Raw genomic sequence first — 27,998 nt, 5'->3', positions numbered from 1 at the left:
GCACATACTCAATCGATGTTGTTGGGGAGGTCAAAGTTCACCAACGTGTTGCACATGCTCAATGTCCAAGCCCCTGGCAAGCGACGGGACGTGGCCACCAGGACAGGACACTTCCCAGTGCGGAAGTCACAGAGAGCCTGCTCCCTCTCCCGCTGCTCACGGTCTCTGCGGCAACACAAGATTCTTTACATTTGAAAATTTCCCACGTTTTTGTTTTTGGATAATATCCAACTCATCCTGTCATAAAAGAGGACTGCCAAACAACTGAAAAGGAAGCTTTAGACAGCACAGTGAAAAATGCTAAACTCTGTTACTATAGTAACCTTCTTGCTTACCTTACTGTTACCACTTCTGCTTTAATTACCAATGGCAGAATGTTACGCAACAATGCCTCATCAGTAGTATTGTAGTGTCCATATCCCTAACGCCTCATCAGTAGTATTGTAGTGTCCATATCCCTAACGCCTCATCAGTAGTATTGTAGTGTCCATATCCCTAACGCCTCATCAGTAGTATTGTAGTGTCCATATCCCTAACGCCTCATCAGTAGTATTGTAGTGTCCATATCCCTAACGCCTCATCAGTAGCATTGTATTGTCACTCACCCATGGATGCTAGTTGTGGGCAACTTCTCCTGACAGAGAAACGTGGCGATGAAATCTGCCTTGCGTTTGGTTTCCACAAACACCATTGTACGCTCATTTCCTAGAGTCAAACAGGAATCAGTCAGCAGCCAAACATTTCCCAAGTCACCAATCATCTTTCGCCGAGAACACACAAGTGTAAACACAGAAGTGTAAACACAGGTACAGCCGTATGCCTCCTTCACATATGCACTCAGTTCATTTCTGCATCGACAGCGCCAAACCACCCCAGACACCTGTGAGAAGGAACCCCACCTGTAGTGTTCAGACACCCGTGAGAAGGAACCCCACCTGTAGTGTTCAGACACCCGTGAGAAGGAACCCCACCTGTAGTGTTCAGACACCTGTGAGAAGGAACCCCACCTGTAGTGTTCAGACCCCTGTGAGAAGGAACCCCACCTGTAGTGTTCAGACACCTGTGAGAAGGAACCCCACCTGTAGTGTTCAGACACCTGTGAGAAGGAACCCCACCCTGTAGTGTTCAGACACCTGTGAGAAGGAACCCACCTGTAGTGTTCAGACACCCGTGAGAAGGAACCCCACCTGTAGTGTTCAGAACACCCGTGAGAAGGAACCCCACCTGTAGTGTTCAGACACCTGTGAGAAGGAACCCCACCTGTAGTGTTCAGACCCCTGTGAGAAGGAACCCCACCTGTAGTGTTCAGACACCTGTGAGAAGGAACCCCACCTGTAGTGTTCAGACACCTGTGAGAAGGAACCCCACCTGTAGTGTTCAGACCCCTGTGAGAAGGAACCCCACCTGTAGTGTTCAGACACCTGTGAGAAGGAACCCCACCTGTAGTCTTCAGTATCTCCAACAGCTGGTCCCTCTTGGAGAACTGGTTCACCTCCATGATCAGCTGCTCGACATCACTACAGGCTCCTCCAACCACACCCACAGCCAGAAACAAGTAATCAACCTTCAGGAAGTCTGCAGCCAGCCTGAGACAAGAGACAAGTTAACGTAATCACATTATCTCCATGAGTCTAGCAAGGCCTTGCACACTGCAACTGTAAGCCTGCCTGATAAACAAATATCCCAATACACATTTGGACCCAGCATGGGGAGGTCAGGTCACATTCTTTTCCCTGTGGATCTCTTTCAAGCCCAAGCACAAATTAAATAAAGGCATGTCACAACCGCAGCATGCACACCAGAGAAAATACACCCCACCCACCCACCCACCCACACACACAGTAACGAATGACTGTCCCAAGGCACCATAGAAAACCAACAAAACAAATGAAAGTATTTCCCAGAAGTCAGTGCAGACCTCTGGATCTCCTCCGGATAAGTGGCGCTGAACATCAGAGTCTGCCTCTCCTCTTTCGGGGGCATCCCGGGAGAGCCCACCAGCCTGCGCATGTCCGGCTCAAAGCCCATGTCCAGCATGCGGTCCGCCTCGTCCAGCACCAGGTAACGCAATTTACTCAATCCAACCTGGCACACACACACACACACACACAGTGGAGTTCATTTAGTCATTTAGCAGACGCTTTTATCCAAAGCGACTTACATATGTGTGACTTACAATGTATACACACACACACTAATCGCATTATCTTAAATCTTTAGATGTGTTTACAATCGTTGCAATCAGAGAGCAGGGCTGACCTTTCCTCTTCCGATGATGTCCAGCAGTCTTCCTGGAGTTCCACAGAGCACGTTGCAGCCCTTCAGGACCTCCCTGATGGTGTACCCAGTGCTGATGCCTCCATACACCACCACCGGGCGCACACACGTCCTGCACAACCCAAGGGCCACAACACGCATTTATTCTTGTAAAGAAGTTTACACTTCCGTGCTCTTAGTATTCTTGTGAAGTAGTATTTATAGGTCTCTATTGCTCGTAGCTTGATTGTTTTTTTTACTTTGTACGTCGCTTTGGATAAAAGCGTCTGCTAAATGACTAAATGTATTCTGATTAAACTATTATAACCACACAGAAAGAGATTTCTATCAGTCCTGACAGTAAAGGGGGGCAGGGAACACCAGGGTGTACCATCTGATCGGCCCTTCATCTGCTCACACTGACCACTTCTGCTTGTAAGAAGAGATTACAGACCTCACTCATGAACTACTGGCTTCTGTTGCCCCACTGGTTGACTTCTAAAGAAACTATGTGAGCAAACACTGCAAGGCCAACTTCTGCTTTCCAATATTAGCACACTCTTCCACTTTAGTGCCATCACGCAATCTACATAAAGGTTGCGAATTATGAGCGCACAGGTCTTTGGAAGCTCCTACCCGTAGGCAAACTTGCGCGCCTCCAGGTAGATCTGATTGATGAGCTCTCGGGTAGGGGCCACGATGATGGCCTCAGGCTCCTGCTGCTCGCTGAACTGGCTAGCTGCCACCCCGTCTCTCATCAGCGTCTGCAGGATGGGCAACAGGAAGGCAGCCTGCGGCAGGAAGTGACAATGTGGTTACCAAACTCCAAACCGCCAGATAAACGCACAGGTCACATCAGCTCTTAGTATTATGGCCTAATCTCTTTCCCAGAGATGGCAGAGAAACAACCTGTGGCTGGCTCTACAGAGGCGGGCTTACGGTTTTTCCTGATCCAGTCTGGGCGCAGGCCATGAGGTCCCTGCCTGCCATGATGATGGGGATGCCATACTTCTGCACTGGCGTGGGTTTCACATAACCTGACTTGCTGATGTTTTTGCTCAGCGACTCGCACAGGCTTGCTTCTACAAAGGTCTGAGAAGAGACGCACAGGAAATGAGGAACTCTTACGACACACTTCCTTTAGCCACAAACAATAGGCAACACCACATCACTCAAAGAATGAAAGACTATAAAATCTGCTACTCAGCCCTGCTATAAACACAGGATTCATAAATATCAGTTTCACAAAACCAACTATGGGTACAATTTCAGACCAGGGTAAAGCAGTGGCATGCTGGTACTCCCTCACAGGCAAGCAGCGCCGACGCTAACCTAGTCGCTGATTAGCAGACGCTGTAGCACAGCTATCGTTACTGATAAGTTTGGGAGATTTGGGTCAGAGATACCAGCCAAGAAGAGAGCAAGTTGGACAGAAAACCCTTGCTGTGTTTGCAGTCACTGCATCTCTATGTGAGGACATTTAAAATGTAAATGCCAAAGAGATTGCTTAAAGCTGTTCAACATACACCCAACCTCCATGTCACAATGTTTTTTGACCGTGGTGATAAACATAATAAACTTCCAGTGAAAATCATAACATTATTTATTATGCCAGTTAACGCCTACCTTTTACGGTACATAAACCAAAAAGAGAAAACGTATTATTTCACAAACCCGTGCGCATATGTATAACATGGGCAGCATCATAACTGATTCCAGGTCAGCTTAAGATGGCCGGTTGAAACCATGTTGGTCTATACAAATATCTAACCCTAGTTAGTCTCCCATTGTTGTCAGCAATACCGTACTATATACAATACGCTTGCGCGCGCACACACACACACACACACACACACAAATACAGTACAATATACAATATGAATGCGCAAACATCCAACACAAAAGCTGACCACCCGCCAGGTTGACACGCTTTAAGTACATGAGACCAGTCATGTCATCGAAAGTCAAATACACTCACACAATCGGACTAAACAAGCTGCTGGGACCTCCATTCCAGAGTCATTATTGCAGGCCAGCGCAACGACCACAAGATTTATTAAGATGGGCAAGCACTGCCTGCCCTGGTGGCACGCCACTGGGGTTCATGTTCATGTTTATGTAAAACGACAGCAGGTCCAATGTACAAAACACAAGCAGCCCACAAAATAAACAAATTTCGTTTTAGTCCAAACGAGAGTAACCGTACAAGCTCCAGTTACAGTCAAAGCAGCTTTCTGCCAAATGCAAATACATTTAAATAACTCATTTACACAGTTGATGCAAAAGATTTATAAAATAAAAAAAATAAAATAAATAAATAAAATAATAAAAAAAACTCACCATGATGGCTGGCGGCGGGTTGCTTCCACTCACATCCACTAAGATGTCATCATACTTATCAAAATTAATGCCTGTCTGGAACTTAGCAAAGACAGCATCGTCCCCTTCCGGGGTTGGGGGAGGAACATAGATCACCTTCGGACCTGTGGCACAGAAGTCTTTAAGTACCCACACCAACGGGAAGAGGAGCAGCCATAATGACTGGACCCCTGAGCAATCATGTGCTGCAAACTCACCGGCATTTTCTCCATCACCTCCACTTTCATTGTCCCTTTTTCCTACAGAGTGACAAACAGCAACAGAAGTTTGAAACTTGTCATCAGGGGCAGACATAGATTTCTTTTCATAAGCCACAAACTACTACCAACGTTTATTTCATACTCGGTTTACTGCTGCTTATGTCTCTCTCTTGGTCTTTTGTTAACAGCTGTAAGAACACATTCTACACCAGGCATTCTAAATAACACATTTTTACACCATACTTAAAAGTTTATGGGCTTAAGGAGCACACCCAAATTCTAGTGATTTAACTAGTATATCATGCAACAAATGCTAAAATCATGACAGTACACAACAGTTAAAGGTTAAGGTTAATAACAAACAAGCCGTAACAGCTACGATGGCCTATGCAATCTCAGTCCAGTTTTACACTTCAGATTCAAATGTAGAAGAAAACCCTCTCAAAAGACAACCTGTTGCAGCCACATTTCAAACTGGTTGTTTTCCTCTCCATTGACACCCATAAGGAGAAAGCTTAAAGTGGCTTAATGTTCCAAAACAGCAATCAATCACCAAATGTGTCTGACATCTCACATGTCAAACACACCATCTCTTATCAAAAAAGTTCAACTGAAATCCAAGGAATATGGTAGCTGGGCCTGTGTTCTATTAAGCGCGGCCCTCTCCATTGCTGCCTAGTACAAGCAAAGGAAAGGCTCGATGGCTTAATGTTCAAAAACAGCGATCAATTATCACCAAATTTATCTCGGACATCGGTCATGAACACCTTCACCTGTATAGGTAGGCTACATGAAGTCATGTTACACTTTCTTATAATGGCAGACAAATCTTAAATGTTCCTTATTAAACAACAGTAATATCAAATTTGACAAACACATTGATCATAACCCTATGTGGGCTGTGGCTCAAGTGATGTAAGAGGTTAAACAAGAATATTTGCTTTAAGCTATTTCAATTAGACCAACTGTAGGCCAGTCGCAAGCAGGATTTCACTTCTGCAGTTCAGATTGTTTGACATCTGGAAGTGTTCATGACAAGAGATGCCCCAGAGAAATGTGGTGATAGTCGATCGCAGTTTTGGCCCAACCCCTAGAGATACAGCTGTGTCTGTTTAGACGTTAAGCGGGTCAGAACGCCTCCTGCCACAGCATTCCACACCAGTAGCTACGTTGAGTCACATGGGTTACATTAGTCACATCAATGTCAGTGAATTTCCAGCTCATGTGAAATGTTCTTCCTAGACAGATCCATATTTATCAAGTATTTATGCTCTCTGGACACAAGTGGCCTAATGAAGAGCATTTGGTCATGACAATACCAGGCAGGCCTACCACACCTCAGTAGGAGTACCTGACTTCGACTCTCATCTGTACTGCACAGACTCTGATTTTGGCTTCATTTCTACAGAACGGAAGGGCATGCAGCCACGCCAGCCATGATTATTTTGTATTTTTTTTTTTTTTTTTAAGTCATTGGCATTTTTAAATTACAACACCAACGTTCTTCACATTTTCACATTCTAACCCTCCCCCCCAGAATTCTACCTCACATTCTACCTCTACCTAGAATTCTATTTGGGGCGTTCACTGCAGTCACCTTTGGGAACGAATTCCTCATCTCTTCCCATGAAACCTGGACAAGAATATATGAAGAATAAGTCAAGAGCGAAGTGCTATTTAGCAGTGATGATGAGCACACTCCCGCAGCTTGCTCATCTTGGTAGTGACTGATGCTTTTTCCCAACGTACCTCCACTCCCCTGGAATCCGTCTTCACCTCCTCCCTCTAAAGACACACAAACAAACAAACACACACAAAAGTCAGATATTTAGGTTTTCGCTCACAGGAAACGCTGTTACCAATCCTTGTGACCGTTTACCTTGCCGGAAGCCACCACTGCCCCCTCTGCCACGTCCTCTTCCTCTTCCAAAGTCACTTCTGAATTCTGCAAATGGATTCAGTTCACAAACCTCAGTGCCATCCAGTGCAGGTCAAAATCCACAAGAAACCATACTATCATAGACAAATATATAAACAAACATATCAATAACATCTCATTACAACAAAAGTATCCCTTCTGTCGAGATTTACTTTAAGAGTGCTACAAATGTTTAACTGTTCCAAGACTAAACTTTCAGAGTAATTCAAAATGGGTAAATTACCACCGTCATTTCCATTTTCAGCGTTATCTGCAACAGAAGAAGCACTTTAATAAAAACAAACTCACTCCGGTGAATATTATTATGTATTATATTATAATTATTATTATTATTAACAATGATCAATTCATACTGGAGGATGCAAGTAGCACCGTCATGCCTAAAGAGTTTAAGTAAAGATTGTATACCAGAGTTATTTGAATCTCTAAATCCTCCTCTTGAGCCTCCTCCACCTGAAAAACAAGATGCAGACCGTTTGCACAACTTAAGCATCACCTGTATGGACATATTTGACAAGCAATCATACCTTTGTGCTAAAAAGACCACCTACTCATAACTTTAAAATAGTACCAATACCTTTTAAGAATCAATGCAAAAGCTCAAAACTAGGTTAAAATTCAGAGGACAACTAGAGCCATTGACTAAAAAACCTGTAGGTCAATTTGCACCATCCAGTGGCGGCATCAATAATGGACTCCTAACTGAAAACTAGTTGAATGTATTTGAAACACTTCAAATACCGTGAATTATTCACAACCCTGCAAGGCACCGTAGCATAGCACAGTGTGCTATTTTGGGTTGAACACATTCAAATAGTAATCAAGCAATTACATTCACCATCAATTTTTAACTGTAATTGTTTCCAATACTTAGTGTGAGCGCGGTACATTGAATTATACCGTGTTTCTAATAAATCCCGTTCTTATTCTACTGTTTTGCGCATGGAGCCATGTCAAAGCGTGTGGTAAAGATAATGAATACGGCAACACGCAGATTAAATTGACTTATTCAGACTCCTGCTGGTCAGATGATAACACTTGCCTCTGCCTCGAAACCCCCCTCTGCCCCCACCATTCCAGGAGCTGCCATCACCATCTGCATTGGACATTAAGAGATCAGACCTTTCCAGAGTTTAAAAGCACCACACAATCAAAACCACACAGAACATGCAGGAAACAAACAATCCTCCACACACCTTCCTTATTTCCGTTTTCATCACCTCCTGTAAAACAGAAGAGCAGCTTCAAAGATCCCGTTTCACATTTTTAAATTGCCTTCATGTTTACTGCTCCTTTATTTAGCCTCAGACTCTCAGTCAGAGTAAGACACAGTGGGTGTTTCTCAAAGGAAGGATCCTCGACAGCTCTATTTCAACAATGCTACGTCACCGAAGGCCAAAGGACTATTCCAATGTCTAGGATCCTTCAAATTCTACCAAGCACCCACAATCATATGCACATATACCAAAGCCTTTAAAAATAAAAGAGAAGAAAGACGTATTTTGAAGGTGGGCCCTTTTCAATAACACACATCTGCACAATCGCTAGACTGTTCTATTGTTGTTCTCCAAATGCTAAGGAGTCTTGCCAAGCCTCTGAAGGACCCCGACTTGGAGGGAGCCCTTCTAACAAGTAGTAAATGCTTGAGACACTTGAAGACACTTGAAACACCCAGTGTATATACAGTATACAAGTCGGGACACACACACAGCTATTTTACTGGGGGAGGGGGATGGATGGACGGACACACACACAGCTATTTTACTGGCAACTCTATCAGTACCAGAGCCATCACTCCCAGGTTTGACATCCAATAATATCTTTCATTGAAGAATTCTGAACTGGCCTTCTAAGCAAGTAGACACAAAACATTAAACTACATTTGGTACCTGAAGAGATAACATTACAGATGGACCATTCAACTTTTCACAAAACATTTTAAGATATGCTACTTCACAGGATGTTCACACTGGACCTGAGGAAAATGAACGGCTGAATCCGCCTCCTCCGCCGCCACGGCCTAACAAGGAAAACACAGAGTCAAATTAGACAAAATTCCCAAAAGATGGCTGTTCTGCAACACTCATGGTAGCCAAAATGGCATTCAAAATATAATTCAACACATTCAAGAAAGGCACCCCTGGTCAGTACATTTTCATTTTAATTGTCAAATGGGGCTTATAGATCTCTTAGATAAGTGGTGGTAATATACCTACCATATTTCATAAAGGTAATTGTGTCTAAAACCTTAGCGTGAAAATGAGTCCCATACCGAGATTATATCTTGATATGATTTTAGCCTGATTACATTTACACATAGTATTAATATGTGCTTCAGTGTCCACATTGAGACCCAATCGCTGCGTCCAGCTCACGTCACATCCTCCTCTAGTTAACGGGTCAAAAAATTATTATATATGGAATAGAAGACTGAAGGCCATCTATGAAGCTGCACCGTGTTTGCTGCACTGTGTTTGTTTTCTTGTAATGAATGCCTTGGTTCACATTTTTTTCTGTGTTGACACACACACTTTGGTTTGCACTTTCTTTGAGTGATCATATATGCATACACATGACTAAACCACTCAGGAGTGACACTTCGCTCACAGGTGCAAGAACACTCCAAGATTAATGTAATGTTTTTATTGTCAAGTATTCACCTCTGCTTCCACCTCTTTCCCCAAATCCTCCTCCTCCACTGTTCCAGGAACTTCCCTCATTGTCTAGAGACCACAAATAATTTGTTAGTGTTATACATCACTCACTCAATAAACGAGTCATGGATGAAATACACGTACCGTTTTTGGAGAAGCTGTTTTTCTGCCCTCCACTGTTCCACGAGTTTCCTCCACTGGCTAAATGACAAAATAAAACATGACGCCACTTACCATTCATAATTCATCCCCGTTTCCCAGATAAACACTCAATATTAACATGCAACAGCATTTACATTCATACCAGTTGCAAATATTCACACTAAGAAATGTTTTTTAATGTTGATTAAATCCCCACTTGACCACTCAAGCATCCAAGTTAGCTGTCATTAGATTGTGACAACCAAAGTAAACTAATATATCTTACAGTAGGTTATAAAACAAGGAGGGGAGGGGGGGGGCTCACCAAAACTTGAGGTAGTGCTAGTAGCGCCTGCATCCTGAAAATAAAAAAAAGACTCGTTTACAGGTTGTTTGAGGCTTTTAACATACATGTATAAAAAAAAATAATGTACCTTAAACTTAAAACCAGCACAAGAACTTGTGTTTTACCTTTTCTTCCCAGTCATCCATTTTTGCAAATCACTAATAACAGAGAGAAATTGAAAGACGGCAACCAACATTAGACAGTGCAGAGTATAACCACTGTGACAAATAGCGCATGCCATTCTCTAACACGGTCTAGAAACTAGCGCTATCCATATAACCAAATTCCATGTTCATAAAATGAATCTAATGTTCGACACTAGCACCAAGTAAGTCAACCTTAGTTCAAGAGCGATTCAAACTTAATTTGAAAGTCTCAGTACTTCTAAATTGCAGCAATTTGCAATTTACTTCGTTAACATCGACCTCAGGAAACAGCTACACAATGCCAGCAACGGATGGATTTGCATACCACATTATGTTCGAAAGCATTGTCCATTTCGTTTACCAGGCAAACATGAAGTTAATAGTTTTTTTTTACCAATTTACCAAGCATTTAATTGAATAATGTTAATAGATGTTTTAACTGAAATAGATAAAAGGCTAGCCTGTTGGATGCACACGTTCTATGTTTAATGAAGTGTAGCCCGGACATAATTTAACCTGGCACATAAAACTATGGTCCATAGACTACTAATTCAACTTTACCTATTCAATGCAAATTACGGCTAAGTCGGTTAGAATAATCCTACACCATGTAATTCAACTTCGATATATTTGTTGGCTACTTATCTATAAGGTTAAGTAACCAAATTCCATTAGCTAGTCATTAGCTAACATGAGTTTGCTCAATTCAGGCTAACCATGTGGTACGCTGCATGCCAGTGAGGCACCACATTCATTTTCCACGTTTGTAGAACATGTTATTTAACATTCAGTACTGCCAGTTATTGCATTTGTGTACTGCTGTACACAGGGATATGTGTTTAATAAGTCGTTTTTATCGAACATCGTGGTGAACATACATTTTCCTGTAAAACTTGCCCGTAAATTTCTTGAGGGTCTCCTGCCGTTGCCACTACAAGCGCTGCGATCCAGTGAAGAGAAGGACTTAACTAAAGTCACGCGGTGAAATCCAACGACATGGCGGGAAATTGATTAACGCAAGTAGGTTCAAAGGTCATATATATTAATTATATTTTTTTTATGGATTAAATATACAATTAAGAACTGTGTAGGCGAGAGGTATCGAAAAAAAATTATAATAATAATAATATTCTTGTTGTTTTAATATTCTGAAGCATGCCTGACCTGAGGATTTTTCACAGCCTATCAACCATCAACTAGACCTATCATCTCACACCACTGTTCGTCCCTTATGTTCTTGTCAATTTACATTGACTTCAGGAATATGTAAATCCTAGGCACATATTATTGATTTATGGACACAGCTTAAAGTCTGCAATTCTAATTCCCATACGCTTTTTGTCAAATCATGAAATTCTCTTCACAATCCACTGTCCATTCAATGATTGTCCCCAATTCGTAGTCATTGCTCTGTAAATGGGAAACAAACATATTGGTTCGGACCAAGTCATAAACAATCACAGCCAATCAACACGTCAGGAGCACAGAAGTGAGGGTGTAATTTGATTGGCTGTTGATCTGAAATATCAACATCCTTTTGCAAAACTGAATCACTGAAGCAAGATATAAGCAGAATCATTCCAAATAAGTTCATGACAACCCCTCCCAATCAGAGGAACACTGATTCATAGTGAAAAGTGAAAAAAGTATAAAACCTCCAGGTTAGACAGTGGTATCAAACTATACATAGGTCTACTAATAAAGGCTGTTAAAGGAGAGCAGTAATGTTTGGGAAAAGCAGTTTTGTGGTATTTTATTATGACTTGGGCCCTATTTCCCCAATCTTTTGGGGTTAACATTTTTAAATTGGTTTAGTCTTGAGTTAGAACCCTGTAACCGGCAACCACAAAACTGCTTCACAATGTAATCCTATGGGGCAAGCATCCACATCAAAGTTAACTTTTTGTTTTGGGGAGTAATTAGTTCTTGCAGGTAGGGAGGTGCATACCCATTTATGCATGTATGGGTGAGTATTAGGACTTTGTAGTCAATCCGGAAAGAGACAGGGAGCCAGTGTAGTGAGTGTAATATCGGTGTTATGTGCTCATATTTCCGGACTCTCATCAGGATCCTGGCAGCGCTGTTTTGGATGTATTGCAGCTTCTGGATGTTCTTGCCAGTGATCCCAGAGAAAAGTGAATTGCAATAGTCCAGTCTTGAGGAGATAAAGGCGTGGACGAGCTTCTCTGCATCCGACAGGGTTACAGTGGGCGGAGTTTGGAGATGTTTTTTAGAATATAAAAGGAGGTTTGTGTAATATGTAATATGTAGTTTAATAGTTTTAGAAAGTAGAGAAATACCTGGATGTGATGCGATTTCTTCAACAGTGGCACTGAAAACATTTTATTACACTATTATTTTATGCTATAGTCTAGGCTAATAATACAAATGTGCAGTCAACTTGTATATGACCTGTAATGCTGACCCGTTGAATAACAACAATGGTTTATTAAACGAACCCTATAATTAATTTCGTCAATTATCATTTTCACTTAAATAAAAGCCTCTCTTACTGCCTATGGAAATCTCCCGTTAGACACTACAACAAACTACAACTACAGGGAGAAACTGTCCAGTTTGTCTGCTGTCTTTTCAAACTCCTCCCCGTCTCACTGAAGACCGGTTGCTCCCGTTGACCATCAAGTAAGTCGGAGTCAGCTGAAGTCGCGAACGAACGCAATCAGATGACTTTCACCGCGTTGAATTATGGGTATTGTGGTTTTGTGGACGTTTAGCACAAAGGAACGTGACGAAGTCGTCACTACAGATCCAATAAAACCTCCACCTGCATGTGCTTCTGACGTACCGATAGGTCTTTTCCCAAACATTACTGCTCGACACAACAAACTGCTGGCACAGGGTGCGCTTCTCCTGTGAGTGATGGTAACTTTTTTTTAGGTTTTTAATATACCACGTGTGTGCTACATGGCGATGCTTCTATGTTTATAACATCAGGTAGGTAGGTGGCTGGCTTACGTTAATAGGCAGCCTCTTTGTGCCTATTTGCCTACCTTTGTGGTTATCTCTTTTAACAGGCAGTACGCTAACTAGCTAGCCAGTTTGCTACTGTCAACAGATGAAATATAAAGAGCCTAAAGGCCTAGACTGGAACTGGATTGGTAATGGTTTAATATTATTGCTACATAAGAGCAGCCGGTTTATTGCCATTGGTGCAAAAAACTTCGTCGGGTGTAAAAGTCGGTAGGCTCAGTTTAGGAACTGTCAAGCCAACTACTCATAGGTAACCACCATTATCATTCTAAAGACAATTCCAATCGCTTTTATAATCTCCATTTGCTTGTCGTCAACGACATCGCTTGCCAGAGAAAGAGAACGTTGTTTGTGAACACCTTGATCGATGAAGTAGTTTAGCAGTTAAAATGACTTGGCATGACTTGTTTTAATTCATTCCCATTCACCTGAGGACTGCGATGTAACTGACACCGCTTTGATGAGTTCCTTTTGCAAATCGTTGAGTTTGTAAAATGGCTAATGTTTACTTTGGAGGACAGAGGCTTTACTGAAACACCCTGCATAAGAGTTTGTTTGCATTCATATAACTTGCGAGATTTGCCCCAACTTGGGTCAGCTACACACATTTTTAAACAGGCTAATCTACTTACTTGGTCAAAAAGAGATTTGTCAAGACTTGCCTCACATTTACAACGCAGCACAATGTTAACGTACAGATGCCTTGTTTAGGAGAAGGAGGAATGTACAAATTGTTTTGTAGCGTGAAGACGATTGAGTGTACATATTAATGTGCTCACATAGCCTGACTCAACTTGGCTACTGAGTATTCATTGCATGGCATCGCTTGACGCCGAAAAATCAGGTAGGAACTATTTTGGGGGTGGAAAATTAATATACAAAGTCGAAATAAACGAAACAAACAAAACACAATATGGTGCCTTCAAACACCATTGGTTGGTAGTAGAATCGTTGTATGAAAGCAAACGTGGGGGTTTGTAATCTATATCACAGCCGGAGGATACCCTATACCAGCCCCACTCACTGATGTCATATTGCTTAATTGTACTTTTAAAAACAACAGGAGTTGTACCAAAGTGATTTTTTGTCGAGGTGAACTAGTTATTTATTATTCACTCATGGAACAACAATGGCAGCGATGTTGTTATGCTCACTTCTAAGGTAAGGTCACTGTTAGAATGTGGATGTGAGTTGACCTTTGGTCTCCACTCTCAATTAATCACATGCCTGAACAGGGACCATACATCTTGGTGTTCTGGTGTATCTCCAGAACCCTAACCAGTGTCCTTGTGGCCATTGTACTAAGCAGGTAAACTTGACGGGGTCTTAAAGCTAATCTAGCGTCTTTAATATCCACAGGTTATCCATATGAAGTGAAGTGAAGTGACTAGCACAGTGAAGACATGGAAGACGACTCAAAACCACTACTGGGCTCCGTGCGGGCAGGGGAAAGTTACACAGATTCGCTGGAGCCAAGAGGAAGAAGGTACACCAACTCTAAGTCTAATGTCACGAGCAGAGATAAGGATGTTGCATTTTATACCATTTGAGACAATAATTTGACGCAGACATTTACAAATGTTGTTACCTTCAGTGAATATTGCCAGTAATGTTGTCTTTTGTCTTGACCTTTTTGCTGTGTTGTGTTGTTTTGCTGTAGATATAACTGCCACTGTAAGGTACACATATAATGTGACCAAAGTTACTTATTGATTGATGTTGGAGCTGAGCTCAAATGCAAAATCTGGTTACATAAAACCTTTTACAAGGTTTTACTGCCTCAGTAGTGTCAGCATCATGTGTCCTGTTGACTGAGCTTGGCCTCCTGCTGACATACCCCATCATTGGTGGTGAATCCTTGCCAAATGTCTTATTTCTTGTTGAATATACACAGTGTTGGCTCTATGTGTTGATATTTGACTCAATGGTAGCAGACAGCAATTTCTGTTTTATTTATCTTGAAATGAAAGGGGCAGTGTGTGGTTCATGGGTTTGTTGTTTGATATTGTACTTTGCGGCGGTTCCCCTGTCCTGGCATATCAGTGTACTTTGCATCAGTGGCAAGCATGTCTGAATTAATCCAGTTTGGTATTTCACAAATACTGACCAAGAGGCAGGAGCTCCTATTGGATTAAGTCATGGATTTCCAGAACGGCACCCCACCCTCTGCTCTGGGTCCGTGTCACACCTCGGTTGAGATACATGTGCAAAACACGCGACGGCTCAATGTTTTCTCAGAAGTCCTTCACCCATGTAGCTGTGTACAATGAAAGTTCTTTTAACACCTCTGTGCTGAAGTCCACAGGCTCTCTCTGTGTGTGTGTGTGTGTGTGTGTGTGTGTGTGTGTGTGTGTGTGTGTGTGTGTGTGTGTGTGTGTGTGTGTGTGTGTGTGTGTGTGTGTGTGTGTGTGTGTGTGTGTGTGTGTGTGTGTGTGTGTGTGTGTGTGTGTGTGTGTGTGTGTGTGTGTGTGGTATAGACCTACCTACATTTTCCAGCATGCATTCAGCAATGACCATATTCATGGGTATTCTGTGTGTCTTCACGTGTTTGCAAGGAGTCTTGTATGTGCTGCATACTTGTACGTGATGATTTAGTTCATTAATATAGGCCTGTTTGTGTCTGTAGGGCTTTTCATGTAGAGCACAGGAATATCGTAGATGACGCCCCTCAGGAGCGAGTGTCCTCTGAGGCTTCCATCATGAGCAGTAGAATCCATTACTACAGTCGACTAACGGGATCTTCTGACAGAGCACTGGTAAGAAACATCAGATTTACTATTCACTCATTCACTCATTCACTCATTCACTCATTCATTCATTCATTCATTCATCTGACTGACTCCTTTTATCCAATGAAGATGTCATGTATGCATAGAACATTTGTGCATGATATTGCCACTTTGAGCACTATGTTCAAAGAGGACATTGGCTCCACAGTAGACGGTCAGTTCCACAGTAATTGCTGATTCAGCGATGAGAATTGAAAATCAGTCGGGTTAAAAGGCGTTGCACAAGCTGACAGTCAGTTTTCAAAAGGTCCTTTATATGACTGAAGACTGTGCGTAATGGTTTTACTTTGCCATATTAGACAGTCATTCGATAGCCTCCATTTCCTCTCTTTACCCAGCCTTGTGATGGGTTTAAGGTGTGTCGCTTTTCTCGCCTGAACAGCACAAACTCACAGTGGAATGTTCATAGCATTATATTTGAATTTTTCATTCTGAAGTGCTGACATTCTGAACACGCAACCATCCACTGACATCACCCTGAAAAGTATTGACCTGTGTTGTCAGACTGTATGTTTTGTTTACGTTATTGACCTGTGTTGTCAGCCTGTATGTTTTGTTTACGTCTGGGCTATCTTGGTCAGGCTCCTCCAGACCACGTGATCCCACCCGCCGAGGATATCTACGTCTACAGCCCGCTGGGGACTGCATTCAAAGTACAAGGGAAAGACGGGGCCTCCAAAAATCCCAGCATTATTACCATGTATGTATCTTGTATCCTCACCCATATATATACATACTATATTCTAGTGTGAATATGTGGCTTTCATAAAGCAAGTGGGCCATTTTTTTACGTGTCGACTCATGGAGATTTAACTTCAATGCCTTATTATAAGCAGCTGTGTTAGATAAGGAAAATGAATCATAGACTGTTATCATGAGCTGTTATCTGTTATCTGTTTTGACACAAATTGTCCTTGTTTTGTAGTTTTGCCATATGGAACACAATGATGGGGACGTCAATACTTAGCATTCCATTTGGAATTAAGCAGGTATTTTCAAGTCCATTTCCAATGGACAGCAAATATGGAGTATGAACAATTGGGTTTAATCCAGTTCAGTTGCCAAATAGATCTAGATTTGTAGCTTTGTCATTCCAAATAGCTGGCTAAATGTGTTTCTTTTCTAGGCGGGATTCACACTTGGGATTATCATTCTCGTCGCAATGGGGATACTCACCTTATATTGCTGTTACAGGGTGCTTAAGTCGACTAAATCTATACGTAAGTATGCAAGCGTCTAGGCGGTTAACACCTGTAGAACTATAGCTCTTCTAGTTGTACAATGCAGCTTCTTCTCTTCTTCCCAAGTATATTCCTCACTACTGACACTGACGCCTACCATAAGCCCTCTTCTGTATTGATCGGGACTTTGATGCATCTAAAATGTTAACTCTCAACCACATATCACTAATCACAACAAATGTGCAAATGTTGCAGTCTTTTTCTACAGCATTAATACGGTCTATATTTATTTTCATGGCAGTCTTTGTCCACCAATAGGCTTGCTCTTTCAAAAACACCTAAACCTCTGATGCTTGTTACATTGGCACGTGTCCTGCTAAGGGATCTGTTCATTGCTTCCTTACTGTCAAGCATTCTGGCAAGCTGGGTATGTAGGTATGAAGAGAGCTTATTGAGCACTGACCGCACGTGCAGGGAGGGGAGCGGCCCATTTGACACGGAGATGCAACTGTTCACACATTGTAGTCATGGCGATACAGTAGACTCCCAGTTTCCCATGAGCCAATCAATCGCAGTGAAGTGTGATCAAGTAATATCCCCGATCCGAATGTTCGATTTCGACACTGTTCTACGCTGTTTAACGCTGTTTAAACACTGTTCTACGCTGTTTACAACTGTTCTACGCTGTTTAACACTGTTCTACGCGGTTCTACGTTGTTTAACACTGTTCACTGGCCCGCTGAATTTGCATGCTCAGGAAATGAACGTTTTATTGTTCCCCCCCCCCCCCCCCCCCCCCCCCCCACAGCATATGTGGACACCTCGGACTGGGAGTTTCCTGATGTGTGCAGGTATTATTTTGGGGCGTTTGGAAAGTGGTCGAGTCTGATCTTCTCAATGGTGTCACTAGTCGGGGCGATGGTGGTCTACTGGGTGCTCATGTCCAACTTCCTGTTCAACACGGGCAAATTCATCTACAGTAAGTAGTTTAGACAGTCTCCCCTTTTTCATAGTATCTCTCCGAGGTTTAAACGCTAATCTTACTTGATCTCTTCCCTGCTAGACTCTGTCCATCATATCAACATGTCCGATTCTGACTTTGGAACAAATGGATCCGAAAGAGGTAAGAAATTCCCTTTGCATGTCAGAGATGGTATTCGTAATGCAAACTGCATACATATCAACGCAAAACCACAGCCAGATTTGGGTCAAAAATGGCTTTTTAGAACACCTGCTTCATGATGCATGAGGTGTCCAACGGACTGTGGACCTCATTTGTTTCTACTTGTTTATATTTGTTGTGCTCTGACATCCAGTGTAAAGAATCAGAAGCTTAAGCCAGCTATAGGGAGGTTGTTTTTTTTTGGTCACGTCATGAAATCAACTTTTCCCCCTTCCCAGTGATCTGTCCGTTCCCTGACACCCACCACCATGGCAGCAACGTTAGCGTCAGTCTGCTGTACGTGAGCGGTGGGAACAGCTCCACGGCCGTGTTTGACCGCTGGTGGAGTAAGACCAACACCATCCCCCTCTACCTCATCGTGCTGCTGTTTCCCCTCCTCAATTTCCGCTCGGCTTCCTTCTTCGCCAGGTTCACTTTCCTGGGTATGTTCCCCTTTCTCTCTCACACACACACACACACACACACCGACACACACACACACACACGCACGCCAGAGTGTGTTAAGGCCAGCGTCTACTGGCAGGGTAACCACGTCCAACCACGTCCATTGTCTGAAAGCAGAAACACTCATTCAAACGATGAGCAACAAACGTACCTTTTGACATGTTCCCTTTCACAGCCTGATTGGGGCCAATGTGTTTGAATGGCGTAACTCTGCATTTTCATTTTTTTGCCCCAAAAAGAGATTTTGAAGGATAACGAAAGGTTGGAAGATAATATTGGACTTGGATTATTGGTAGTGCTGGAGTAGCAAAGACAAACATCTCCTTGGAAACAGATTGTGCCTTTTTATCATGTTATCATCTTATGGTTCACCCACTTTCCTTTGGCCTGAGGAGTTGTTTTCCATAGTTTTATACGTACTGGGATCTTGATCCAGCTGCTCGGGAAAGGCTGAATAGCAGTGACATTTATTTATGGATTGTACAGTGCTTTAATATAGATCTGTTTCCCTACATACCAGATTTTGTATTGCTACCCAGAGCATTGAGGGTCAAATATGGGTCCTTAAATAGCTACACCCAGTTGACATTATCCTTGAATCAAATGATTGCTATTATTTATATATATATATATATATATATATATATATATATATAATTATCTTCACATCTCTATTGAACTCTATACGCATGTCTGCAGACCTTTTATGAAGTTGTTTACATGCATAATGGATTCCATTGGTCTGTTAATTGCTGTAAATCCTGTCATCCTGTCTCTTTCTGATCCAATCAGGCACCATATCTGTGATTTATCTCATCGGCTTGGTGACTATGAAAGCTTTTCGCCTGGGCTTCCACCTGGAGTTCCACTGGTTTGAACACACTAAGGCGTTTGTTCCAGGTACTGCATTGATTTGTTGGGACATGATTGTCTTCCTCTGTCTGTTTTTTTTATTTTGAATGTGAAGGATGGGACAAGAGACAGACCAGATGAAAGATTATCTTAGAATAACACCATCAATCGCCCCTGTTGATTGAAAATACCTTTCATAAACTTATCTTGTTATAATCATGTTATGATGTTTTCAAAGCTTCAGCTAAAAGCAAACAAACTTAAGTATATCACGGAGGCTTGATCTTGACTACATCAATTATGCAACAATGGATATTGTGCTGTATAATTCTTTGAAACCCCCCCCCCCCCCACCCCCCCAAAAAAAGTTATCACGGAGGCAGTCTGAATGCTAACTGCTATACTGTAACTGCTAACGGGTTTAAGTGGTGTCAACCTCTATTAGTTAAATAAATCACTGTAGTGACCTTAAAAATGTCAATTTAATTTCATCATTTCATCATGATGTGTACACAGGTACCTTTTCAAGGGAATGTATTAACTTGCAAGGGCAATAACATGTGTTCCTTGAGGTCTGTACGAACAAGGCTTAACCCTACAACCCTTCTGCCCCTCTCTTGGGTCTGGTCCTCAGAGTTTAGACTGCTGTTCCCGCAGCTGACCGGGATCCTCACGCTGGCCTTCTTCATTCACAACTGCATCATCACCCTCATGAAGAGCAACAAGCACCAGGAGAACAATGTGAGCACAGCCACAACACAGTTAGCAGCATGGCCCACTCACTGCCAATGCATCTGAGCACAGCCACAACGCAGCTAGCAGCATGACCTACTCTCTGCCAATGCATCTGAGCACAGCCACAACACCGTTAGCAGCATGGCCTACTCTCTGCCAATGCATCTGAGCACAGCCACAACACAGTTAGCAGCATTGCCCACTCACTGCCAATGCATCTGAGCACAGCCACAACACAGTTAGCAGCATGTCCCACTCTCTGCCAATGCATGTGGCAAACGCATTATGATATCATAAGTCAAATAGGTTTGGACATCCCACATATTTATGTGAACAAATTAGTGTATAGTTGACTTGTATGTAGGTTGGAATGGATTTAGAACCACTTTTGAAATCCACAGACCAAGGAGACCAAAGAGAACGTGGAGATGAGAGTTCTTGATGACTCAGTGGAGGTGGTTTTAGAGCACTGCAGAAAAGCATTGAGACTAGTTTCAAGCCCCCTTCACATACAAAACCCTTTTAATGTATCAGGGAAAACAGAATTGGGCTCAATGAATTGGGCTCAATGGTCAAATAGTGATCAATAAATGAATTGGGCTCACTGGTCAAATAGTGATCAATAAATGAATTGGGCTCACTGGTCAAATAGTGATCAATAAATGAATTGGGCTCAATGGTCAAATAGTGATCAATAAATGAATTGGGCTCAATGGTCAAATAGTGATCAATAAATGAATTGGGCTCAATGGTCAAATAGTGATCAATAAATGGCTTTCAGTGTGAGTGGGAGTGGGGTCAGTGACCCCTATGACATCTCCTCACCGTAAGACAGGACCGTGCATATTGTTCCACTTCTCTTTTAAGCAAAGTCCTTGACGAGGAAGCGTCTCATATTAGTCACTCTGAACAGGAAACTGAAACTGCCATGCCAGCGGGCTGAGAAATGTCTGCCGTCAGCTTATTCATGATTTGTGGTTGTTCATGTGTGGATCACAGCATTTTCACTTCACGTTAGCTTCTCCACGTTAACCTAAGGCATGGGTTTGCAGTGTGATTGTAATACGTAGGCGTCTTCTGTGGTTCATTTTGGCTGAAATGAAATAAGAAATGGTTAGGAATGATTTTAAATGTTTTCATAGGTTTATTGTGGAAAGATCCAACTAGCGTTGATAAATACCATCTGCCAATAAAGCAATATATTGTTACCAGTACAATTTCATTAGAAAAAAAAAATCACCTGTTTGTAATGCATACATATGTCCACATACGTGAGTGACTCTTTGCTGTGTTTCCAGGTCCGGGACCTGTCCTTGGCCTACCTGCTAGTGGGTCTGACCTACCTCTATGTCGGAGTGCTGATCTTTGCATCATTTCCTTCGCCAGAACTCTCCAAAGACTGCATTGAACCAGTAGGAGTTTATTTGGCCCTCATGATCTAATGTTGGTCCAGTGACCCATCAGAATGTTGAAGCGTGAGATGAGCAGTTTGTGTAGAAGCCATGAAGATCACAATCCATGTCTAAGGCCTTATTAGTGTCTGTGTGTCTGTGTCTGTGTCTGTGTCTCTGTCTGTGTGTGTGTGTGTCTGTCTGTGTGTGTGTGTCTGTCTGTGTCTTGTGTGTCTGTGTGTGTGTGTGTGTGTGTGTGTGTGTGTGTGTGTGTGTTTTAGTTCAGCTTCTGTGAAGTGCATGCGGTGTAATGCTGGTAAAAGAGACATTACCACAATACACAGATTATGTAGGTCAAAGGAAATCCTAAACTCTTTACCATAGCCTTGCAACAAGCCAACGCTAAACCTATTACCCTTTGTACCATATTATTTCATTACTTTAGTCATTCCAGTCAGTTTGGATAGGCATGGGAACTAAATGTATAGTTCTTCGCTACTCCACTGCTTGCTCACTTTGCGCATATTCCTGGTGTTAAAATGCAACATTCAAGACTGCTAATTTAGCTCAGCCATTTCGATCGAGATGGGATATTGACAGTTGAAAATGTAATGGCACATATTAGCATATGTGGCCCTACTGGAGAAACTGGATGCCATGTGCTTGTGGTGTTTACATTACATTTAGTCATTTAGCAGATGCTTTTATCCAAAGCGACGTACAAAGGAGAGAACAATCAAGCTATGAGCAATAGAGACCTAGTGTAACAATAAATTAATACTACTTTACATAAGAAATAAAAAAGTGCAGGAATGTAACTATTGTAAGTGCGAGTTAAGTACTAGTTAGAGGAGATAGCACATTCACTAAGGGTCTTATCTGTGGGCAAAATTGGTCTCTGGTCATATCAGTTTGGTAGTATAAATGCAGCTTTAGTCATTCTTCTGATTTAATTCTGGTTATTGTGAAGTTGGTTATTATTCTGCTGTGTTCTAGAACTATTAGATGTGCACTGTTTCTGTTCTAGAACTATTAGATGTGCACTGTTTGTGTTCTAGTACTATTAGATGTGCACTGTTTGTGTTCTAGAACTATTAGATGTGCACTGTTAGTGTTCTAGAACTATAAGATGTGCACTGTTTGTGTTCTAGAACTATTAGATGTGCACTGTTTCTGTTCTAGAACTATAAGATGTGCACTGTTTGTGTTCTAGAACTATAAGATGTGCACTGTTTGTGTTCTAGTACTATTAGATGTGCACTGTTTCTGTTCTAGAACTATTAGATGTGCACTGTTTGTGTTCTAGAACTATTAGATGTGCACTGTGGAGGATTACTAACCCTTAGCCATGTGTCTGTTTCAGAACTTCCTGGATAACTTCCCGAGCAGCGACGTGTGGGTGTTTGTGGCTCGCACCTTCCTGTTGTTTCAGATGACCACCGTCTACCCGTTGCTAGGCTACCTGGTCCGTGTGCAGGTCATGAGCCAGGTCTTTGGCAGCCACTACCCCGGGTGAGCCTCACGGTCGTGCCCACGCACATTCTGTCCAGGAAGGCAAACCAGAATCCTCACATGCAGCACATGGTCATTCCTCTGTGTGATTTTCATGAATACCTCTGGCGTTGTCCAAAGAGCGTACCAATGAGCTGTGTCCACCTCTGGCGTTGTCCAAAGATCTTATGAATGAGCTGTGTCCACCTGTGCCGTTGTCCAAAGACCTTATGACCTCTGGTTCCACAGGTTCTTCCACGTCCTCGTGCTCAACATCATCATTGTCGGCTCAGGGGTCCTCATGGCCAAATTTTACCCCAACATTGGCTCCATAATAAGGTGAGACGACGCTGAATGTATCTCAGCAAAAAAAAAAACCTATCTTCATTCCCTTTCAACGGAAGAAAAAAAATACGTTACCCAGAAATGTTTGTGTGAGAACGTATGGTTGGAAAGTGCAGTGAAAGTGATTTTTTTTAATTACATTTCTGTCTCAGTTTACGTTTATATGAGAATTGATTGCATGTTGAGGTTAACCATTTCTTTTTTATCTCTCTCTCTCTCTCTCTCTCTGTGTCAGGTTCTCTGGGGCGACGTGTGGTCTGACCCTGGTGTTTGTGTTCCCCGCACTCATCCACATGATCTCTCTGAAGCGGCGGGGGGAGCTGCGCTGGTTCTCCGCCGTCTTCCACAGTTTCCTCATCGTGCTGGGCGTGGCCAACCTGCTGGCCCAGATCTTCGTGTAGCTCTGCCCCCAGAGCATGTTGGGAAATGTAGTCCTGATGAACTAAGACGGTGGCACTCCCTGGGGAAATGTGAGACCGTGGAGGAGCCCTCCGATGCTATTTTCAAATGGGAAATGTTAGGTTGGATTTTAACCTTTTTATTGGTTTGGTTTCAATAGAATTACGGTTTTAGATGAAACGGCAGCAATGGAGGGGTTCACTCCCGGTCAGTGTGACTTAATCACACTTGAATATCAAGTCAACGTTGTTTTCTGTCACTTTGAACTTTTAGAGAATGGTACATCAGGCAGTGATGAATACAGCAGTATTGTCAGGGAATTCAATGTAACCCAACTTGCAAGCCGGTTATAATTGTTTTTATTTCATTTTGATCACTTGTCTCTACTATTAACATTGTACTTGCAGCTATGTCAGTGTTTTAATGGTTTGATGATGTAATGACTGACATTATGTGTTAATTGTTTAATGGTATTTGCTGAGGTGTTTCCCCAGGGAGTGTTGTTAGTTCTGACTGGTGTTTTCTTCAGTGCTACTATGCACAGATCATGGATGGGTTGCTAAACGGTGTACTAATCATGTTTTGTCACGGTGTAGCCAGAGAACTGTGTTTGTCGCTTAAAAGTAAGTCGCTTAGCACAACCTGTCTGCAAGTCATTGGGTGCAGCAGCTTTGACTTGCAGAGAGATGTGCGTACAACTACGCCACCCTGAGGTTTGGATGTGCTACTTTCCCCTACCGAACACTTAACACGGCTCTACAGATGGGGTGATTTTTTTTTTTTTTAGTTTTCTTATAATTTCCACAGCTCTGTTCACAGTTGATTATGATGTGCAGAAAGTCACAAGTTGTATTTAAGTTAATTTGTGAGACATAAGGGGGGGTCATCAGGGGTGTGTTTCTGTCGTGTTATGGTTTTCTGTCACAATCTTTGGGTGGGTGAGTTCTAGAACATTCACCAGGTGAATCACCAGAATTCATTCCTGCGTTGAAACAAAAAACAGTTTCTGATGTGAAAGTCTGTTATACTTATGAATTCAAACTTCTTTTTTTTTTTATCGTATAAGGAATATTATATATTTTTTACTTACACATACATATCTATCTCCTCATAGAGGTGTTCTGAAAAGGATGACATATTTCTGCATTCTTTCATCTATGAGCCATACAGTAAATATGTTTACAGGTGTTGATGCTGTTGATAGGTGGTTCTGAAGGCTTTTTAGTAAGAGGCTAACCCAAGGTGTGACCATGTTCTCAGAGCTTCTGTCAAAGCATCAGCACGAGACTCCCAGAACTCAAAACTGACACTGTGCTGTTATCTGAAGACATGAGTGACTGAATGAATGAAGCCAGAGTGGCCTCATGTTTAAATGGAGAGAGACGAGAGGATGGACAAAGGGACTTTGTATTTTATCTGGGAATGGTTCTTAGCAACCAGTCTGTAACCGTGACAACTGAAGCAGGCACAAATGTTGTGTTTGCTAACTTTGCTCGCCATAACTGCAGCACCATAACCCTGCTGGATGATTTTCTGTTTGGTGAGCACATTGTGGAAGGGGCCTAATTTTCTTTAGATGCCTACAAATGTTGAAATGAAATGTACTTAATTTTGCACACGACTTTAAACTCCAAAGGTTTAATCTGTTTTGTAAATATGTGTTGCTTTGCTGGCAATATATTTTATGTTTGCGTATGTACTTGTAGTGACAATAAAATAAATAATGTTTTTGTTTTCACACTGTTGTTGAATATGTAGAATGTAAGACCATCGTTAAATTCATTTGTGTTCAGACAAGTGTCTGTAATGGCCTCCAGTTGACCTTGCTGTCAGACATTGTCAAGATGCCACCCCCTCCCTCCCTCCCTTCAATGTGCACATAAAACGTGTCAGACCGGACTGCTCATCTCTTTGGAGATTGCCTGATAACGTGGAAGGGTGTTGAAATTCTGTCAGCTGATTACAGACCCTCGAACGGAACTTGCTCTCCTACAATCGCCCGAGGACCAAGGCCAAATCCGGACAAGGAATAAGGGCTCACCTCCCTTCATTGGAAAGAGTTTAATCAATAAGACTACTGATGGATGTGGTAGAGGGCAGAACACCACACACACACTCCATCCTGTGGTTTCTCTGTGGTCTAGGAAGTCAGCTCTTCATCCTGCGCTTCCTGTCTCCTGAGGACACGGAGTACTGACTGAGTGCACTTGTGAACTCTTCAGAGCCGCAAGCACATCGTTTTCTCATATGAATGCGGTGAACTGACCACAACCCAATCATAATCAATATTTTATCACCTAATAGCATCATACCCATCAATAACCATGGGGGGGAGCTTTTAAAATGTATTAAATAAATAAATAAAACATCTCTGAACATCTTAAAACTAGTGCACATCACCAGTATCACTACAATAATTCAGTTGGCTGACACTTATCCTAAGCGACTTATAATTGGAGGGACAACAATCAAGCTACTGTATGCTGGGAGACCTGTTGAGTGTTCCCATGAAGCACTAATTCTAGTCAATCTGCCAAATTTGCCAAAGAGATTGAAGTGCGAAGTGCGTAGTGCGTGTGAGAGTGTTAGAGGCGCTAGGAAACAAGGTGACCTTAGAATAGATGAGTCTTCAAGAGATTGTTGCAGATTGAGAGGGACGCCCCTGATAGCATTTGTTAGCTCGTTCCACCATTGAGGAATCCCAAATGAGATTATTGCACCCAAACAGCCTTAATTTATTTATACAAATTACACAGGTGAACAACAACAACAACAACAACAATAACAACAACTGATGCAGACTTAAATTAGGTAGTTCCCAATTCAGTTGATGTACATTTTTTGTTCAGCAGAACGACACATCACATCTGCAAGTAAGGCACTTACCACTAACACATGGCCATGTAACTGACTGCACATGATGTTCGGATGGCGTTTCCATAACACATGTTAGTTTGATGGAGCAGTGTTACAAAGTTCACCTATTCTGATATATGACTCGACGTATCCGAATGACATAGAATAAGGATGAAGCAACAAACAAAAAGGCTCCATGTCTGTTGTGCACACACAGCTCTAACTAGAATACACACAACTGACACACAGCCTTATTTGGTTGCTCTTGGTACAAGTTGCCCTTCTCAGCTGGCTCAGGACCAGTTCCCCCCACCCCATATCAGAAATCAAGACCATTCCAAGATATAAGAACCAACTGGTCTCGGATCTGTACCCCATCTTCAACTATCCCATCAGCTTTGAGACTCTATTACTGGTCTGGTCTGGTCCGGTCCGTGTCCCCCTCAGATCCCTTGCTCTTCCCCCGGTCGTCCCTCTGTGCGTGACCGGCCTCTTGCTGGAGGTCCTGTGGTCTCAGACTCGGGTGAAGAGGTCAGCGTAGTCCACGGTGCCGCCACTCTGTCCACACGCATGCAGGAGCTGCTCCCCGCCGGACGGGGTGAGGGCCTCCACCTAGTGGCCAAAAGAGGAGAAGCACACTCAGCGTCATACGGTCACTGTAAACTACTTAAGACATGTCAAATGAACATTAAAAAAAGAAAGATGCTGCCCTCGATCCTGGTGAAAGCATGTTGATATATGAGCTCAGCCAGCCAATCAGATGCACCCCCTCCCTTCCATGCTCCTGAGGCACGAGTGCTCCAAGAGGAGAAACGTGTGAGAATTTCTCTGAAGTTGGAGAAAAACTCGTAATGGATGATAATCAAGGCCTGCACCTTTAACTTCCTTGAGAGCTAAATTGCGCCCCCCCCCCTCCCCTCCCCCTCCACATGTGTCAGTAATATAAATAGTGTTACAAAATGTCTCTCTCTGAAGCTTTCCTTAATGATTCGTCAAGCTTTACAGGCCATTAGCATCACTGTACCTCATGGTACTCCACCAGCTCCACCAGTGATGAGAAGCTGAGCTGGTCTCCCAGGAGCATGTAGCAGTTGTCCGTGGCATCGATTAGGAAGTGCTTGCATCCTTCCTGGCTGCAGTGGGAGAGGACATATCCCAGGATGCGCTCACTGACCCGGATCAGGAAGTATCCAGGGCCTTTCTCGCTCAGCAGGTCCTCAGCTTCCTGGCGAGAGATTATGCCTGGAAGAGAAGAATGGTGGTTAATAATCAACTTTTTA

General features: G+C 42.6%; 3 protein-coding genes across 4 annotated transcripts in view; 1 reads left to right on the top strand and 2 right to left on the bottom strand.

Annotated features, from left to right (window-relative positions):
- Nucleotides 1-8: 8 nt before the first annotated feature.
- Nucleotides 9-11,012, bottom strand: LOC116222918 (probable ATP-dependent RNA helicase DDX4). Its single transcript, XM_031578162.1, is given in 24 exon segments — nt 9-41; nt 43-84; nt 87-165; nt 606-705; nt 1,441-1,586; nt 1,919-2,085; nt 2,260-2,389; nt 2,893-3,047; nt 3,196-3,348; nt 4,597-4,739; nt 4,833-4,874; nt 6,433-6,468; nt 6,585-6,620; nt 6,715-6,780; nt 6,998-7,024; nt 7,183-7,227; nt 7,817-7,870; nt 7,971-7,997; nt 8,750-8,794; nt 9,435-9,497; nt 9,573-9,629; nt 9,895-9,928; nt 10,041-10,073; nt 10,959-11,012. Coding segments are annotated over 23 exon segments (1,701 nt in total). The 5' UTR covers nt 10,062-10,073; nt 10,959-11,012.
- Nucleotides 11,013-13,157: 2,145 nt separating this feature from the next.
- On the top strand, nt 13,158-25,600 carry LOC105894654 (sodium-coupled neutral amino acid transporter 9). Its single transcript, XM_012821189.2, has 15 exons — nt 13,158-13,896; nt 14,412-14,538; nt 15,679-15,808; nt 16,423-16,541; nt 16,767-16,830; nt 16,968-17,061; nt 17,831-18,001; nt 18,086-18,145; nt 18,424-18,627; nt 19,442-19,549; nt 20,136-20,242; nt 21,535-21,648; nt 22,991-23,139; nt 23,368-23,457; nt 23,699-25,600. The coding sequence occupies exons 2-15, from the start codon at nt 14,456-14,458 to the stop codon at nt 23,862-23,864; spliced, it is 1,659 nt and encodes a 552-aa protein (XP_012676643.2). The 5' UTR covers nt 13,158-13,896; nt 14,412-14,455; the 3' UTR covers nt 23,865-25,600.
- Nucleotides 25,601-26,576: 976 nt separating this feature from the next.
- LOC116222923 (SH2 domain-containing protein 4A-like) overlaps nt 26,577-27,998 on the bottom strand; it is an 11,100-nt gene continuing 9,678 nt past the window's right edge. For both annotated transcript variants that reach the window (XM_031578178.2, XM_031578179.2), the window contains exons 8-9: nt 27,743-27,960; nt 26,577-27,330 (exon numbers count right to left, since the gene is read on the bottom strand). In XM_031578178.2, the coding sequence (XP_031434038.1) occupies nt 27,232-27,330; nt 27,743-27,960 (317 nt within the window). In that variant the 3' untranslated portion in view covers nt 26,577-27,231. The remainder of the gene's footprint in view (nt 27,331-27,742; nt 27,961-27,998) is intronic.

This window comes from Clupea harengus, chromosome 12 (genome assembly GCF_900700415.2).
Source record: "Clupea harengus chromosome 12, Ch_v2.0.2, whole genome shotgun sequence".
NCBI lineage: Eukaryota > Metazoa > Chordata > Actinopteri > Clupeiformes > Clupeidae > Clupea > Clupea harengus.
Note: the sequence above shows the minus strand (reverse complement) of the source record. Positions and strands in the feature narration are given on the sequence as shown.

Bases quoted from the DNA above. Each gene is read 5' to 3' on its own strand.
- LOC105894654 (XM_012821189.2), top strand. From the start codon at position 14,456: ATGGAAGACGACTCAAAACCACTACTGGGCTCCGTGCGGGCAGGGGAA. The intron at 18,146-18,423 runs GTAAGAAATTCC...CCCCCTTCCCAG, and splicing joins AACAAATGGATCCGAAAGAG to TGATCTGTCCGTTCCCTGAC. The intron at 18,628-19,441 runs GTATGTTCCCCT...TGATCCAATCAG, and splicing joins CGCCAGGTTCACTTTCCTGG to GCACCATATCTGTGATTTAT.